Source organism: Epinephelus fuscoguttatus, linkage group LG1 (genome assembly GCF_011397635.1).
Source record: "Epinephelus fuscoguttatus linkage group LG1, E.fuscoguttatus.final_Chr_v1".
In the NCBI taxonomy this organism is placed as follows: Eukaryota; Metazoa; Chordata; class Actinopteri; order Perciformes; family Serranidae; genus Epinephelus; species Epinephelus fuscoguttatus.
In genome coordinates this window covers 38527337-38545605 of record NC_064752.1, presented here as the reverse complement: position 1 = coordinate 38545605, position 18269 = coordinate 38527337, and the positions used below count along the sequence as shown (strand labels likewise).

The window sequence follows — 18269 nt, the reverse complement described above, 5'->3', positions numbered from 1 at the left end:
AAGAAAAGCCAACCAGATGGTCAAGGGTTAAAAACCCTTTGCTTGGTCACTGTTTGATTGTTACTCATAACACTGCAGAGCGGCTTTGCTCCACACTGTGGAAAACATCACAGCCCTGTTCCACTGCGGTGTGTGCCTTGTCCAATGACAGAGGGGCTGTGTTGAAAGTGGCTCTAATCCTGGGTAATTAAAATGCAGTGTAAATAAGACAGGAGTTATCTGTACCTAACAGGCAGCCAGATGAATGACATGGTGCTGTGGCTAGTCTTTGAGACCTGGCAGTGAAGAGCACAATCATAAATATATGTTTCCTCATCAGCTAGTTGCTGCAGGGGAGAAATATATTTTTTATGTGGATAATTAAATTCAAAGCTGATTTACTGTGACTGAGCAGTTTCCGCTTTTTTTTTCCCATGTCTTGCCCTCTCTCTGATTTGAACAAAAAGCATATCTGTTCTTCACTTTATTCTTCAATATTTCATATTATTTCTTTTCATAAAATAATTATGGCTTTTTATTATTCCTTAGTCATATACTTGAGTGAACAACATTGAAGCTCTTCCTCTTCTGTCTCAAGCACTCTATCTATTGTCCAAGGGAGAATCACATTTTGGCAGAGTGGGTCTTCTCAAACCACACTGTTTCCTGCTTGGGCGGCCTCTCCTCTGCTTGATCCCAAACCCACACCACACTTCCTGATTCTGCAGTCTTGAACCCTGACAAAGCCCAGAACCCAGCCACTTCTCAAGCTCCCTCCCTTACTGTACAGCTACCATCAATCAAATGTTAAAATTCTTCAGTGATGTCTCTTGCCTTCTCCTGGCCACCCACCCTCCATCATCTCCCTTTCTTGTATTGCTTCCACGGCCCCTTACCCGTGCTCTTGCAGTTCTCCATGTCAGGCTCCAACTCCCAGCCCTCGTAACAAGAACATTTCACACTGAACTTGTCCTGCTCACAGCGTTGACTGCACTTAAGGTGTTTGGCACAGAAGCTCTGGATTTGACAGGTCTTGTTGTCGAGCCCCAACTCCATGCCCAGTGGGCAGGAACAGATCACCCCCTCGCCAGGGGCCACTGTGCAGTTATGACTGCAGTCGCCATTGTCCAGTGAACACAGGTCTGTAGAAAAAGAGAAAGTCAGATGAACACTGACATAAGGGGTAGCTTCACAGAGCTGTTATTAAAGCCCTGATGACATGATTTATGATGCCAAGTTTTACTCGCTGTTATGGCGTTCCCCTGTACTGAAACACAGCCTGGGCACTGTTGTCTCTTACCGCAGAGTTTCTCATCAGAGCCATCTGGACAGTCATCAGTGCCATCACAAAGTTTCTCTGCAGGCAGGCAGATGGTGGAGTCGTTGGCACACACATGGTGAGAGAGCTTACACACTAGCGCCTCACAGTTGTCCTCATCGGAGTTGTCCTCACAGTCGCTGTCACCGTCACACACCCAGGCTTTGCTGATACAGCGTGCTATGGATAGAAGGCAGGGTTTCTTTTAAAAAACATGTACTTAAACTTGACTTTGTGTTCTTCACACTAGTTTAAATATGGTCTTCTCACCAGAGTCCCTGCAGCCAAACTTGACAGCCGGGTCGCACATGTGTGTGACACCCTCACAGTTCTTCTCATCGCTCAGGTCCATGCAGTCAGTGTCCCCATCACAGCGCCAACGTAGGGGGATACACAGACCATCCATACGACATTGAAATTCATCGGTGTGACAGCCTCCAGGGGGACGCGTGGCTGTGGAGAGAAAGATGTCATAAAACTCTAAAATGACATTGTCTTCAATCCCTGCGTGCATTAATCAAATCAGGACACACGGCCCTGAGCAGAGACAATGTGCAACATCAAAAGACTGTGAGAACAAAAACTAATGAGCTGTCTGTTAGGAATCTGGATGGCAACAAGTCTTAGCAACAGGAAAGACTGAACAGATTAAAGTATGCCTTTCAGATGGAGGGTCATTGTTTTAGTCATAAACACCAGCTGCCAGTGAATCAGTTTTTGTTATTGTTTGAATGTTGCTCTTAACAGTAGAAGCATAATAACGAATAGATGATTATAAGTAGGGCATATCGTAACAGTTATTATATCACTTACTAAATGACTAGTGAGAGTTATTAGGTGCCAGTGGTGGCACCCTTTGGACTGGTGCCAGTGTGACTAATAGGGACCAGGGACCTATTACATCTGCTGACTGAAATGTAAATACTAGCTATGATTTTAGTCTCTAGTGCACTTCGGGGAATAAATGACAAAACAGTGCAGCGATGAAACAATCCACCCATGATAATGACGACCACCTGTTACAGCTGTCTTCCATAAATACTGTTAAGAAAAGGACCAGTGGCTATTTGTTTGTGAATAGTGGCTTTTAACATGAGCTTTAGCTTTTAATATCAACTAGTTATTCAAAGTTTTTCTTAGAGATGAGGTTTTCTAGCATCTAGATGCAGATCAGTCATTGCATCAGGTGCTGATTGTTTATGCATTTTCAGCTCCAGGTGAATAGTAAACCCATGGTGCATTTGGAAACAGGCTGGGATCGGGTGAAATCTATTATCATACATTATTAGTGTTAGAGGCTGGTATCAATTGCAGTCATTCCCATCAGCTGCAGGAGCTCATATTTATGATCATGCAATCTTGCCACAAATAATCGCAACTGTTATTGGTGCAATGTTCCATTAAAACATACCAGGTAGTGTGTTTATGGATTTCATACAGATTTAAGTTATTTCAATTGTCATAATTACATGGTATAGCATCCTCCCGCAGGTGTGCTCTATGAACAAGGACCGGAAGCTAATGCCAACGCAAAAACAGCACTCTGTGAGAGCAGGTGTGGATTGTAAGCATGACTGCAGAAGGCATTATTACCATTAAGCACAAGCAGCAATCTCCAGGCTGGAAAATGAAGCCAGTGTAGAAGTGTAAAAAACTGCCGTTCCTCTAATGGCCACTTGATGCTGGCTTCAGGGGTCAATCCCCGTAGACCCCAAAGTTAAAATGCCAAACTTTACAGCAGAAACATGACACTGAGTCATGGCCAGAATTTTTGCGGCAACATTATGATGTCACAGTGATGTTGACCCATGACCATTTGGATGTAAAATTTCAACACTGCATCATTACATCATATTAGACATCCTATTTGTTTCAAATGTTGTCATAACTAGTGTGTAAATTTGTGAGTTATGGACAAAAACTTTTGTGAGGTCACAGTGACCTTGACTTTTGATCTTTGATCACTAAATTCTAATCAGTTCATTCCTGACTACGAGTTGATGTTTGTGCCAAATTTGAAGAAGTTCATAAGAATGGGATGGATGCAAGTTCACAGTGACCTCAACCTTTAACCACCAAAATCTAATCATTTCATCATTGAGTCCAAGTGAACATTTGTGCCAAATTTGAAGAAAGTCCCTGAATGTATTTTGAGACAAGAATGGGACGGACGGACAGATGGACGGACAACCCGAAAGCAAAATGCCTCAGGCCAGGGCTTTCACTGATGCAGAGGCATAAAAATGCCCTTTAAGGTATCTAGTTCTTGGGAGATCTCCCTAGTGGGCAGTTCCTCTCAGGGAGTCCCCAGAACTGTTTGGTCCTCAAAACTTACTTATATAAGAAAGGTGTGAAAAATGACCATTGTGGCTTTGATTTGAAGTTGCTTAGCAATTTGAAAGTATAGTTGCAAGGATGCTGGTCTAATTTATAGAAATTTCTTATAAATCCTTATTTACTATTTCTTGTATACAATTATCTGTTGCAGGGATGAGTTTCCTAACCGTCACTCCTGATCAGCAGGTTAAGACACTGACCCTGATTGGTGCAGTTTGCATGCGTCTCGTCACTGTAGTCCCCACAGTCATTATCTCCGTCACAGGTCCAGTAATCTGGGATGCAGCGGCCGCTGTTGCACTTGAACTGAGCACTGGAGCAGGAGTGACTACAGCCTGCCTCGTCGCTGTTATCCCCGCAGTCATTATCTGAAAAACAAACACAATCAAACAACACCCACTCTCTCGCAATATGAGGTGCCCACTGCCTCAAAGGAAAAACATATAAATATGCAGAAAGTAATTGCTTTTTTTTCCACAATTAACAGGGTGACAGTGAAAACAATGGAACATAAATAAAATAGAATATGAGAGATGAGAGAGTGAATAATGACAGAAACTGCATAGATCAGACCATGCACCATGAGGGAATGTACCAAGCGCTGATACATTGAGCTTGGCAGCAGAGCATCATAAGCACTAAGTACCCATACTAATGTAAAAGGGCAACCAAACGTATAACCTTTAGTGCCTTTTTACAGCAGCTAATTTTATAGTAAACAAATTTTTTTATCATTTTACCTGCATTCTATCAAGCTTATACCGGATTAAATTGAGTTTCATTAATTTGATTGCTAACACAACAGCTACACTTTGACTTCCCTGTGTATTCAGTTGGCTGAATAATAATAATGTGGAGAAGACTACAGTCAATGAAAGGCAGCAGTATTGGCCTCAGCTTGCGGCCATGTTCAATTAGCAGAAAAGCAGCCCTAACTGTTTCTGAGCCCGCTTGGCCGGTCCTAGAACTAGGCTAGCATCATGGCTGTTGTGGTGCATGTTGATCTATGCACTAACCGGTCAGGTTTGGACAATTCAACTCATCAGAGCCGTCCCCACAATCCTTTTCTGAAAGACAGAACCAACGGAAGACAGCAGAGTGGGCGAACAGCACAACACGGAACAACAAAACCAACAACACAGAACAACAAAAGACAGGAGAGAAAGGCAACAACACACAAAGGTACGCGGTGACAAAAAGAGGAGCGTGTGCCAATATGAGGGTGGTGGCAAAACATGCACCAAACTTGTGATAAAGGAAAGCGAGAAGTTGCTAAATGGGAATACAGTAGCAGGACACTAACCATTATCACAGCGCCAGTTTATGTTGATGCAGCGTCCGTTGTTGCAGGTAAACTGGGTGAGGGGGAAACATGTGGGGTAGGCTGTGGACAGAACTAGAGTTTAGACACTTAATGTCACTGGAATACTTCAACCCCTGAATGAATGTTTGTATATCAACTCGTGTTGTCCTAAATTTGTGAAGAAAACTCAGTTTTTCTTGCATATTTCTAGTGAATGAAGACTCAAGTAAATTTTTTTATGAATCCAAGTCTTAAGGAGGCCACGTTTAACAACAGCAAAACTAGCAAATATGAAACTTACCAATGCTCTCTTCAAAGCCAGACTCAGTTAACAAAAACTAATTTTACCACACTGAACACAGGAGCTGTTGGTCTACCACTGCCTCGATTGATAATCTGTATAATTGTGTGACTTTGGTGAATCCAAACTAACGCTTTACAACACCGAAGTCACACAATAACACAAACAAATTGATCAGTGCAGTGGTAGACCAACTGCTTCCATGTTCAGCAAGGTAAAATGATTTTTTTGAGTAGAGCCTGGCTTTGAAAGGAGCATAGATCAGTTTCACTTTCAGTTCAGTTTTAAATAGTAAGGTTAAACCAAAAATACATGTGTTTGGGAAGTACTGAGCATACGACTGGATAAATGAGACTTGGATTATACTGCTTGCACTGTGTGAGAATTGATATAGTTTCGCTGTTGTTAGATGCGAACCCCTATGACTTCAGTTCATAAAGGCTTTTCTCCATTTTTGGATTCTTTGTTCACTGTGGAGGCATGCGAGAGAAACAAAGGGGTTTTTTTGCAAGCTCAAGTAACTGGTAAACAAATGTCATTTGGGGTGACATTTTTCTGTAAAACAACCTCTATATAAAGCAAGAAATCAGCCTAGAGCTTAAGACCAAACCACCAAAGTTGACCAACCACAGGAAGCAGGTTCATCTGATCGATCACCACAGTCATCGTCCAGGTCACATGTCCAGGAAATAGGGATGCAGCGCCCACTGGCACATGAGTACTGATTGGGCGGGCAGGTTCGAGCTAAAAGACAACGCAGTGAAGCTCATCTTCAGGTAAACAACAGAAGAGAATAACCAGTACGATTTCAGTACGGGGGTATGTTTGTTAGAGTACCTGAGCAGGTGGTGTTGGATTCGTCCTCGTCATTCCCGCAGTCATTGTCTCCATCACACAACCAGCGCAGAGGGATGCAGCGGTTGTTCTTGCACTTAAATCGGTCTGTGGGGCAGGTGTGCTGGTCTGGAGAAGAAGAAAGGACACATTCAAAGGCAAGAAGGAAACATGGGAAAATGAGAGGCCACGTGGGGAGAGGCGTACAGGGAATGGAAAGGTGAAAGAGTGGAGAGATGTGAGGTGCAAATGAGTGAAAGAGAGCGAAAATATTCGAGCTGTCTTGGACGGGGTTTTGTTTTGTCTGGACGAGAACATGTCTGCACTCCAACCACAGACAGACGGACGGACAAGCAGACAGAGAGCTTTTCCAGATCCACAGACATTGCTACATTCTCCCTTGTACAAACATACGCACACACACACATACACACACACACATACATTGTGTACTCGCATATACTAAAAATTAGCAAGTATAAACACATACTCACTAGATTCAACGTCTGCTCTCTCATTTCATTCTGGCATCATCACACTGTTAAATTCAGACTGCCAGAGGTCATCTGACTCCAACAGGAGGGGTAGCTGTTTCGAAACCATGTTAGCTGAGGTGTTTGTGTGTGTGTGTGTGTGTGTGTGTGTGTGTGTGTGTGTGTGCACGTGCAGTAACTCACGGCACAGCTCAGGAGCCTCATCGCTGTTGTCCAGACAGTCGTTGTCTCCGTCACACTTCCAGCGCTCCTGGATGCAGCGGTTATTCTTACAAGCGAACTCCCCAGGCTGGCACTGAGGAGGGGGTACGTAAGATGGGTTGGCTGTGGAAGGAGAAGGAGGGGTAAAAGAGGAATGAAAGGAATGTGAAAAAACGAGGTCATTGAAGACATGAAAAAAATCTAAATGCATTTCTGAATTATAGAAAACAGAGGGGATTTGTGGAAAAGAGCAGTTAAAAGAAAAGTAGAAATCCATCATCAAAATCCACCTCACCCACAGTAGACTGGAACTGAGCTGACTAGTGATTGCATTAAAATGAAGACATACAAGGGGTGGACATAAAAACAGCAACACTTGTACTATAAAGAGTGCTGCAATAAAAACCTTTGCAAAGATTTGAATCTTTTATTTTTATTCAGACTGTGTCAAATTGGCTGATTTGTGGTGTTGTTTAATTGGATTGTATTTTATTTGTGTTTTTGAGCAACATCGGGGAAGGCAAAATACCAGGAACACCTTGATTATTCTAGGCTCCAAAAAGACAGGATATGTTGCAGTTTGTATTGGACTTTGTGCATTGATTAGTCAATTACAGGATTAGTCAACAGACAAAAAAATAATTGCCAACTATTATGAACACTGAATAATTCACTCATTATCTATAACTGCTTATCCTGGTATAGAGTCAGACATCTAGTTGACTCTGTGGCCTCACAGCAAGAGGGTTCCTGGCTCGAACCCAGGGTGGGGAAGCGCCTGTGTGGAGCCTGCATGCTCTCCTCATGTCTCCAGGTACTCCAGCTTCCTCCCACAGTCCAGAGACATGCAGGTTGGGGATAGGTTACTTGGTGACTCTAAATTGCCCATAGATGTGAATGTGAGTGTGAATGGTTGTCTGTCTCTATATATTAACCCCGCGATAGTCTGGCGACCTGTCCAGGGTGTACCTTGCCTCTCGCCCAACGTCAGCCAGGACAGGCTCTAGCCGCAACCCCCAACAGGATAAGCGGTTATGGAAATTAATGTATAGCTTTGGATTTTGGACAGTTGGTCAAATAAAATATACAATTTGAAGAAAAAGTCTCTGGAAACTAAACAGGACATGTTTCACTATTTTCTATTGTTTTATTGACAAAATGATTGATAAAACAAGAAAATAATAGGCAGGTTAATCAATAATAAAAAGTATTCCTTAGTTGCAGCCCTGTGCATTACATTTAGCAAGTGCTTCTGTTGTTGTGACTGCCCCCTTTATGTTTGCATTTGTTTAAATACTGCTTTTGTCAAGCAGCTCCAACAAAGCAAACAGTCACACCGCTTGACTCCTCTTGTCCAACATAGCAGAAATAAAACCTTGTATTTGTAATGGAGCAAAATGTAATGCCATGACTAATACCCATCAGTCTTGAACTTACCTTTGCAGCTGGTGTTGTCAGCTGGGTCGAGTATTTGGTCTTCTGCACAGGCACACTGCCTGCCTTCTGGTGTAGCCAGACACAGACTGCTGCAGCCGCCATTGTACACACGACAGGCATTAGAGCCTGTGGATGAACAAACATGAATGTATATATGAGTTAATTCAAACACATATTATGCCTCATGTACTGCATTTTAACAATGATAACATCTGGCTTGACATGGATGGACAGAAGAGTAATGTGTTTGTGATGTGTTTCCAAGTACCTTGCTGCTGCTGAGCGTCGTACATGCGGATTTCAAAGATGGGAGGTCTCTCATTGCGCAGCAGTGTGGCAGTGCCAGTGGTAGTGTCCAACTTGTAAATGCTGCCGCTACGATACTCGTTCCAAAACAAGAAGTGTTTGTAGTGGCATAGACCAAAGGCGTGGTTCAGTTCCTGACCTTCATACACCGTCTGGTGATGTGACAAAAGCAACAAGATGGTAAAAAAAACAACAAAAAAAAACAGACTACAGCACTCTGTGCCAAGAATTACAGCTCAAAACATGTTTGTGTTCACAGTGGCAATACAATGTGATGTAATGGACCTTATTTTCTTTCTACCAGTTAACATTTGATGAAAGCATGCTACAAATCTAAAAATAGTGTCAAAACAACAGTGGTACAAAAAAGCAGATCATAAAACCCTAAAATACCCTTTTCGGTGGTGTTCAGAGTATGTGAGTAAATATTTAAATTTCATTCATTTTATGTCAACCATAACATTATAAATTTTAAACGCTAAAAAAACACCACCAAACCAAAATATATCCAACACACAGGCCAGTGAAAACAAAATACCATCAATTTAGCTACTAAGGGTGACCGGCATTAAAAGGCCTCAAGCCCACAGACTGAAGCCTGCATTGTGATGGACCACCCACTGTCCTCCATTACTTTAAAACTCATTTCTCATTTCCTCGCTCACAGCTCGTCAAACCCCGTCAGAATAATCCCCTGCCTTGATTCCTGCAAACCACTCTGCCTCTAGACCGCAGTAAAGTAATCCTGATGATGGAAGCAAGTGCTGACCTTGCGTAAAGTGCTGTTAAGGTAGACCATCTCAATGCGGTCGTAGTAGGCGTCCACCCAGTAGAGGATGCCCTGCGGGATGTCCAGGCTGAGGCCGTTTGGCCACAGCACAGTCTTGCTGGTCAGGAACACTTCTCTGCTGGAGCCGTCCATCCAAGCCCGCTCAATTTTACCCCGCTTGCTCTCCTTAGGGTCCTCCTCCCAGTCTGTCCAGTACATCCACCTGAGGAAGCAACAAGGGAACTGTTGTGGGTACAAGCATGGATGGATTACTGAACGGGCCTACCAGGTACTGGCCCAGAGGCCTGTAAGTGTCAGGGCCTCCCCGGCCTTCATCTGTAAAATGCTCCTCAATTTGACGCTTATGGATCAGGAAGAGACATAAAATGACCATGAAGAGATGTCAAGGGACTACAGACACACAAAATGACAAAGAAAAAATCCAAATATAGAGACACAAATAGACCTTTAAAGAGATACAAAACAATGACGACATGCAAAGGAAAAACAAATACACAAACATAACTTAAAGAAAAACTTCCAAGAGTTATAAAACAAGTACAAAGAGATACAAAGAAACTAAAAAACAAGAGACAAAACTACAGAGGCACAAAACAACCAAAAAAGACACAGATATACTTCAGAGACACAAAATTACTTCAGAGAGATACAAAACGACAACAAAGAGACACAAAACAACTACATAAAGGAAAAATGCCCAAAAAGTCAAATATACCCCAAAGGCATACAACATGACCCTGAAGAGACACAAAACAACCACAAGGATACACAAAGTCACCACAAAGAGAGACAAAACTACAAAAAATGACTACAACTACAAAGAAACAGAAATCATTTTTAAAAAGGGCAAACTGTGTGAATGGTCCTATGTGGGACAGGTGGTGGGGCATTTTGCATATCTGTGCCCAAAGGCCCATTGTCTCATAATCTGACCATGGGTACAGGTACTGATAATATGTGACAGCAGGACAGAGAAAAGCGATATTTGTTGGGGCATCTTGAAAAATCTTTAGGCATTAACAGAGCCAATGACATTTTATCTAGCTGCCCTAAAGCACACAATACTCATCAGAGCATCCTGTGATGTGGCTCCACAGTGTTTCTCAGTGGATCTGCCCACAGGCAGACAAATGTTTGTCACCAGGTACTTTAGCACCCGTCAATATCCCTCACTGCTCTAGGCTCAGCCTGTGAGCACTGGCTGTCTGCAACATCGTACAAAACTAGACTCAACCCCCTCTTTCCTGGAATATGAGTGACATTAGCATTAACATTTCATATTTCCTTCTCTATCTGTCTCCCTCTCTTCCTTTTCTTTCTGCGAATTCCTCCTCCTCCTTCCTCTTCTCTCTGAGCCTGATTGATTACAGGCATTAGTGGAAGCGAATGCCTTTCCCCTGGGAAGTGTGTGGACACACATCACCCTGTCGCAAGCAATCCAAAAAGCATGTTGGTGTTTATGAGCATGTGCATCTCAGGAGAGAGCCCAGGAGGTCATATCAATAAGACACATCCATACACGGCAAGATTAAGGGCCATTTGATGGAGTGCGAGAGAGATATTAATAAGCTTGTGGAGGAAATCTACCATGTAATGCGCAAAAATGCTCCATCCGTTTTAATAAATAGCGTGTGATAAGTGTAATCAGAGGGGACGTTGTATATCAGGGTGGTCAACAACACAGATGTGATGAAAATGATAAAAGGCTCACTGCTGGAAATTGCGAAGGGACACAGATGAGACAGTGGGAAAAAGTGGTGAGTAATAAAAACAATAAACGGCTTATACACAAGAGATGAGTGAAACTTTGACAGAAAGCGAGCTGACAGAGATACGAGTTTGCTGAGAGGTGAGTGACAGAGCAGCTGTGATTATTTCACTTGAGTCATCAGTTAACCAAAGTTAACCAAAAGAAATGACCACCCATCATCATCTCTCACCATATGTCGCATCATACTTCATTAAACAGCTACCTCGAAGTCGACACAATTTTAACTGCTGCCATAACGTCTACTGTACTGCCGGTGCAACCCCTATGCAACTCTTGTTCCACAATCTTCATCCCTTTTCTCTGGAACAAAAAAACCTCAATCACTCCCTCCATTTTTTTGTCTCCCTTACCCGTGCAGAGGATCCACTACAATGGCACGAGGGTGAGTCATTTTTCCCTCGATGAGGGTTTTGCGTGTCTGTGAAGCCTTTTCCAGCCGAGCCACACTGATGGTTTTCTTGGGCCCGTCATCTGTCCAGTACAAGTTGTCAGCCATCCAGTCCACAGCTATTCCCTCTACTGTGTGTATTCCTGAGACAAACACATACTGTTGGTGAGAAGCCTATTGCTACAGCACACATGTAAACACTACTAGAGTCTTTTCATAAGAGTAAATCAAGATTTCCATTTTTATACTTTTAGATTTAAACCTTGATTTTAGACTGGATTACTGATACACAGAGTTCACCAGGTATTATATCATGCAGACTGTTTTCTAGGTTTGTGGAAAGCAGTTAATTCGTTCTCAGTGGAATAACCTGGATAAACTGAGGTTAAACAAATAAAATATGTTTGTGTTAACAAGATTCTGGGCTTGTGAAAAAAATCGTATAGCTTACGGTTGTTTATCACCTCTTGTTAACCTGCATAAAATCTCAGGCATGCATTCATGTTCCAAGTGCAAATTGTGTTTCTGCGTTTACTGCCAAAAGCTGAGCCAAAATCCATATGTATAACTTGAATGTGTGTGTGCATGTGTAACTCCAGTGCCACCTGGGAAAGAAATTTAATTTACAGAGTCAAAAAAATCTGTTAAAGCAGCCAATCAAATAATTTCTGAAAATCACTGCACAAACTCAAACTCACATTGACCCTTATTTTAACCCTGATACCTACCTTCCTTAACAATGGTATCCCTTTCTGTTCCATCAATCTTCTGTCGCCCGATGATGTAGCTGGTGGCATCGGCAAAGTAGATGAACTCGCTCTCAGCGTGAAAGTCCAGAGCTCTGGGATTCATCAGATTCTCTATGGGGATCATGTACTCATCTGGCACCTTGGCATTCATATCCATGCCCCTGATAACCCCTGGGCGACCTTTACCATAGACCAAGAACAGCTCATGCTCGGGTTCTGCAGCAAAACAGGAAGACAAAGGCAAAAGACTTTATCTTGGACCTAAATATATGGTTACACAACTCAACAGAGGCTGCTAACACTAATCTTCTTTTGCCCTCTAACCCATTCCTGTTCTTTAATGATTACTAGTTACAAAGAATAAAAAAATTAGATGCTGACTCATGACTATTTTTTTCCAAAAATGTGTATTGATTAAACAAGTAAATAACATGCACGATCAGCAAAAGCCCTGCATGAAAATTAAGTGATTTTGAATTGAGAGGCAGAGAGAGTAGAGAATAGGAGGAGGGGGTGCCTTTACTTAAATTAATTGTGTCATTTTCAAGGACAGGCTATTCTCAGGAGGCAGATCAATATAATGCTATTATTGGTTGATAGAATATTAAAACACTTCTCAGAACAAGCTGAATCAGGCTGGCAGCTTCATGGGGAGGTCAGCGATGAGCTAGAGACTCAGACTAAGTTATGTGTTGCTCAGCTACTTTGCACATAGCTCTTTCCCAGTCTACAGCCCAGGGGGGAACCACATCCCCGATCCAACCTTGGCTGCCCTTGGCTTTAGGTCTACAGAGCTGAATCACTGTGGCTCCTGAGAGTGTACTCACAGTTGTGCTGGGACTATGCGCACATCAGTTGTGCTGAATCTACAGTATGCTACAGTGCAGTGGTTCCCAACCTTATTTTGTCCTACGTTGGCGACTTCCACAGCCCTATCAGATGGGCTCATGTGTCCTCGCTGACAAAACCCACCACGTTCCTTACATGCTAATTTGAATTTATTTTAAACTGAATGTAATTTGGTATCTTAAATTATGAAAATAAATATTGTTGCAAAAATGCTTTCATACAACTAAACTGTCAGTATTGAGGGTGGTTTGGTCAAGTTTGAACTGCACTACCACTTGGAGGAACAAAAGCTAGGTATTTCCTCCATTTTATCTGCTACTATTAGTCTACTATTTAAATCTTTAATCTGTTTAAACCACTCACTGTTTTAAGAATTTATCTGTTAGGCTTACTATTTCAACTGTCTAGTCATAGCTTTTAGCTAACATTATCTATTTTAATAATTGAGCCACTAAGCTAACATTACTGTTAGCTAACGTTAACTGTTAACAATTTCTGCTTATCCATTACTTTTAGCTAACTTTTTCGACACAGTTAATCCATTACATTAGGTAACTATTCAAACTATATTTTATTATTCAGTTAAAGTTAGCTATCAATTTCAACCTTTTACCTATTGCTTTTAGCTAACGACTTATTATTTGAACAATTTATCGATTAGGCTCACTATTTCAACTGTTAGCTAACATTATCTATTTTACCAATTTAGCCACTTGGCTAACGTTACTGTTAGCTAACATTAACTGTTCACTACTTCTGCTATCCACTATTTTTAGCTAACTATTTCAAAAATTTACCCAATACATTTAGCTAACTGTGATTTATATTTTATCATTGTGTTAAAGTTAGCTATCAATTTCAACCTTATATTTCATTCAGTATTTTTAAGCTAAATAAGCTAAGCTAGCGTTAACTGTTTAGGGCTCTCTGCTTGGTTGCTAACTCATGACTGTTTTCAAAACATAAAACTGCTACCTAGTTTCAGTCATGTCACAACCTACTCAAAATGTATTCATTTGTTTCCCAAATTACCTCATCTAGTTAGCGTTACTTCCCAATCTTTCCACATACCCGCTGGCGACTGCAAAAGTAACGTTAACAACCTGTTGAGGTTAGCCTACCTGTTGTTCAGAATCAATTCTACAGTGGATGTTTGAAAGTCAAGAGGGTGGAGGGTTTGAACCCTGAGTGTGGGGGAGCCCTTCCTTGCAGAGTAATGAGATAGTCTGGCGACCTTAATAGAATGCACCTCGCCTCTCACCCAGTGTCAGCTGGGGTAGACTCTGCCGCCCCCCCCCCCCTCCCCGTGACCCCTAACAGGATAAGTGGTTACAGAAAATGAATGTATGAATGTTTAAAAGTCTTTTGACAGGTAACAGCAACAGAGACAGTGCCTACTAGAATGTTTATGTGGATCATTTGTTGATTTGCAGCCACTGAAACTGAATTATTGTTTATGGGTTTTTTACAGCTTTTTGCCTTTATTATAGTGCAGCCGGAAAGAGACAGGAAAGTGGGGAAAGAGATGGGGAGTAACACACAGCAAAGGGCCGAAGGTGGGAATCAAACCCCAGCCACTGCAAAGCCCCCAGTCTACATGGTTCACACACTATACCAGGTGAGCTAGAGGTCGCACTGACTTAATCATTGTTTCATTACACCAATAGTCTTACTCACTTTTGCAGGACTTGCCATCGCTGCCCAGGCTGAATCCAGAGCGACAGCGGCAGGTTCGGGTCTTGTGGCCGTTTCCCAGCAAACAGATGTCTGAGCAGCCTCCAGCCTTCCCAAACTGGTCCACCTCACATGCATGGCTACGTACTGGACACCAAAAAGGTGGGAGATAAAATCACAAAACCAGAATCATCAATATAGTGTTCAGATGTGTTCAGATGAGATATGAATGCATGTGTGTGTGTGTGTAGTCTACCTGGAGGCTGGCGTCTCTGGTGGTAGACGTGCAGTGCTCCTCCCTTGTCCACCCTGGTCACTACTTGATAGTCTGTGCTGTTGAAGCGGTTGACCCTGATCACACTTGTTTTAGGCTGCATGTTAGCATTGTCTGAATTGGTGGCATACAGGTAGTTTTCAAACACAGTCAGCCCGTACAGGTGCTCGATCTTGAAGAGAGAACACAGAAAGTAGAGAAAAAGAGAGAGAGATGGTATTAGTTTCACCTTCTCCCAGGGCTTTACTGAACTTACTTATTAACAGTCATGTAGTCTGGCTAAGAACTCAGTTTTACAAAAATGAACTTTCACTGACAGTCACGCATTCACTGGTGTAATTTGCTGCCCCTCATGACCATAAAATAGATAAGTGCTTCCACAGAAATTAGATATACTGTACCAGTGCCATATTTGCAGAGCTTGTAAAAAATTTTATGTACTCTGATGAAAGCTGTGCAGGCAAAAATACAGTGTGAGCTAAGTCTGGTGAAAAATGAATAGTCTACCATTAACTTTTTCACTTTGGATGTGCAAACTAGTGCCTCATCTTCATACTGTATCTTGTCTTTATGCAAGCCATAATACACAATAATGTGCCCTGATATATGAAAATAATGGCCCACAATTCAATGTGAAGTGGCATTTTACTTCAGTGGGTCCATTATATTCTATATCTGGAAACCTTAGTGTCCATTATTGTGCCTTTTCCATGGCAACCTACCACACACACACACACACACACACACACACACACACAAAAGACTCTGTTCCAATTATCCTCCATGTTATAAAGATATTCTTTAGTCATTTTTCCCATGGTTAGTTTTATTTTACAAGTGAGTGTTAACTGGTAATGTAGCATGAAGCAGAGGTGCTGTTTCCATGGTAACTTTGAGTTTAATAAACCATGTGCTGTGATGTGGAGCAGTGGTTAAACTGTTTACCATCTTTTTTAGGTGTCCTGATAAACAATTTTAACAGCCACCTGCCTTTTGCTCAGAAACAAGTATTCTCTGTGGTCATGGTACAAAGTGGTATTGTAAAGTGATGAAGTGTGACTGAGAGGAAGCAGGAAAGCTTCCACTGCTCACAATAGACAGAACTCATAGACAAATTGTAGCTTTTCATTGTAGCTGACAAAAAATCAGGAAGAAAAGCACGGCAACAAGTTTCAGATCTGGATAAACATAGGCCAGTGACTCAGTGTCCAAAGAAGCCATGTCAGCAGCAGCATAAAACCTGAGATGGCATTGTGGTTTATCTCAGGCTGGGCCATAGAGGGAGAGAGAAAGAAACTCAGAAAGAGAAAAAGGGTTATTATCGTAGACTGAAGGGCGACGTTCTGGTGATACAGTGAATGGAAACCTATTGGAATCAGGCATTGAGGAAACATGACTGTGTAGTGTGCACTATGTTACATTTAATGTCTTTACACACTAGGGGCATGACAAATAAACAACACGAAAATGCTAAATACTTGCCTGCAAATATTTTGCATCAAAACTTTTCATACCAGCAGCTATGCAAACTTTCAACAACTACCAGGAACCTACTGACCAAGGACACTGTCTGGCAGTTCGTCTAGCAAAATGCTTTGAGTGAATTTGAGTTCCCTCTGGTAAACAGTTATGTATTGTATATGTCCAGGGCTTTTATTGTGAAAGGTAAGAATGGAAGGTTTAGATCTGGTATGTGCTGCCTTTGTCAAGGTAATAAGGAGTAATGCAGTTTGCCATCTTGGTTCAGACCAAGTGACAACCTCCAGGGCTAAAAAAATAAAGCCTACACGGAAGTGCCAAAAACTGCAGTTCCTCAAATGGTTACTTGAGGCGGGCTCCAAGAGCGAGTCAATCCCCACAGACCCCCATGTTTAAATGAGGGTCTATATACCAGGTTTACAGCCTGGAACCAAAAACGGTTTTGGTCTCTACCTAATTTTACCGTTCATGACAACTTTACAGATTGTCAGTTTTTAGTTAACTCGCCTGTTTACATTTTACTAAGGCTTAACGTTACACATATTTAATTGTGGGGCAACTCTGAGTGATAGTCTGTCAGCAAAGCATCACTACAGTCTATGAGTCAGATCCATCCCTCACTCCTCCACAGCTACACCCTTTCATTGGTGACTTCTAGATCTTAAATAACAAGATGGTAAAGGCTGAAATGCCAAACTTGAGGCTTCAAAACAGGAGTCCACAAACCAATGGGTGATGTCACAGTACGTAGCTACATCCATTATTTTATACAGTTTATGGTTTGGACTACAGAGCCTCCATGATGTTGTTTTTTAATCCTCATAAGTATAGGCGGCACTGCGGTGCAGTGGTTAGCATTGTCGCCTCACAGCAAGAGGGTTTCTGGTACAAACCCGGGCTGGGGGGTTCGACCTTGGGTGGGAAAGGTGTTGTCAGCGTGGGTTTTCTATGGGTACTCTGGCTTCCTCTCACGGTCCAAAGGCATGCAGGCTAGGTTAATCGACGACTCTAAACTGGCCATAGGTGTGAATGTGAGCGTGAATGAGCAAGCGTAAGTGTGGGCTGACTGCTTGTCAGCCCTGTGATAGTCTGGCAACCTGTCCAGGGTGTACCCCAATGTCAGCTGGGATAGGCTCCATCTCCCCCGTGATCCCCAACACATTGATTGGTTGGTGCCTTTTACTTGTAAAACTACAAAAAAGCACCTTCATTCCAAAAAAATAAAAAAAATAAAAGCTGCATCTTCGCTACTTGTTCGCGCTCTGTGTGAAAGTACTCCTGGCAAAAACAGCAGTTCAAAAAAAAATAAATTGACGTGCAAATTATTTGCACCAAAAAAACAAAAACCTACTCTGTACACTGATGTGTAAAGGCGTTTAACAACAGATGCACCCATGACAAACCAGACAAATGCAAGAGGGCATGAGAGGAATAGTTACGTTGCGCTACTTGATTTCACATACTCCAAGTTCCAAGTGGCTATAACTATCTGCAGCCAACATCAGAACTGAATTTGTCCAAATACAATCAATCTAAAAGGGTTTTAATTAGCAGGCATGGGACACTTAATCATGGCGTCTAATTAGGACCACATACATCTTGATCAGAACTTTGAAAACTCTAGCTTTAAGACAGCATGTCAGACATTAATAAACACACGCTCTTGATAAAACAGCCCAAACTCAACACCATCAATAATACACTTCCTTTTAACCTTTACCTAAAGGATGGGCATGCACTAATGCCCTATCACTGGTGCACACACACACAAAGCAAGAGCTGGTG

General features: G+C 42.1%; 1 protein-coding gene across 1 annotated transcript in view; it reads right to left on the bottom strand.

Moving 5' to 3' along the window:
* lrp1aa (low density lipoprotein receptor-related protein 1Aa) overlaps positions 1 to 18269 on the bottom strand; it is a 120690-nt gene that overhangs the window by 41842 nt on the left and 60579 nt on the right. The window contains exons 9-23 of the mRNA XM_049581894.1: positions 14988 to 15177; positions 14735 to 14878; positions 12188 to 12424; positions 11422 to 11602; positions 9280 to 9502; positions 8473 to 8662; positions 8205 to 8330; positions 6750 to 6890; positions 6076 to 6201; positions 5866 to 5982; positions 4938 to 5018; positions 3835 to 4002; positions 1568 to 1750; positions 1280 to 1477; positions 876 to 1121 (exon numbers count right to left, since the gene is read on the bottom strand). Coding sequence (XP_049437851.1) covers positions 876 to 1121; positions 1280 to 1477; positions 1568 to 1750; positions 3835 to 4002; positions 4938 to 5018; positions 5866 to 5982; positions 6076 to 6201; positions 6750 to 6890; positions 8205 to 8330; positions 8473 to 8662; positions 9280 to 9502; positions 11422 to 11602; positions 12188 to 12424; positions 14735 to 14878; positions 14988 to 15177 — 2551 coding nt within the window. The remainder of the gene's footprint in view (positions 1 to 875; positions 1122 to 1279; positions 1478 to 1567; positions 1751 to 3834; positions 4003 to 4937; positions 5019 to 5865; positions 5983 to 6075; positions 6202 to 6749; positions 6891 to 8204; positions 8331 to 8472; positions 8663 to 9279; positions 9503 to 11421; positions 11603 to 12187; positions 12425 to 14734; positions 14879 to 14987; positions 15178 to 18269) is intronic.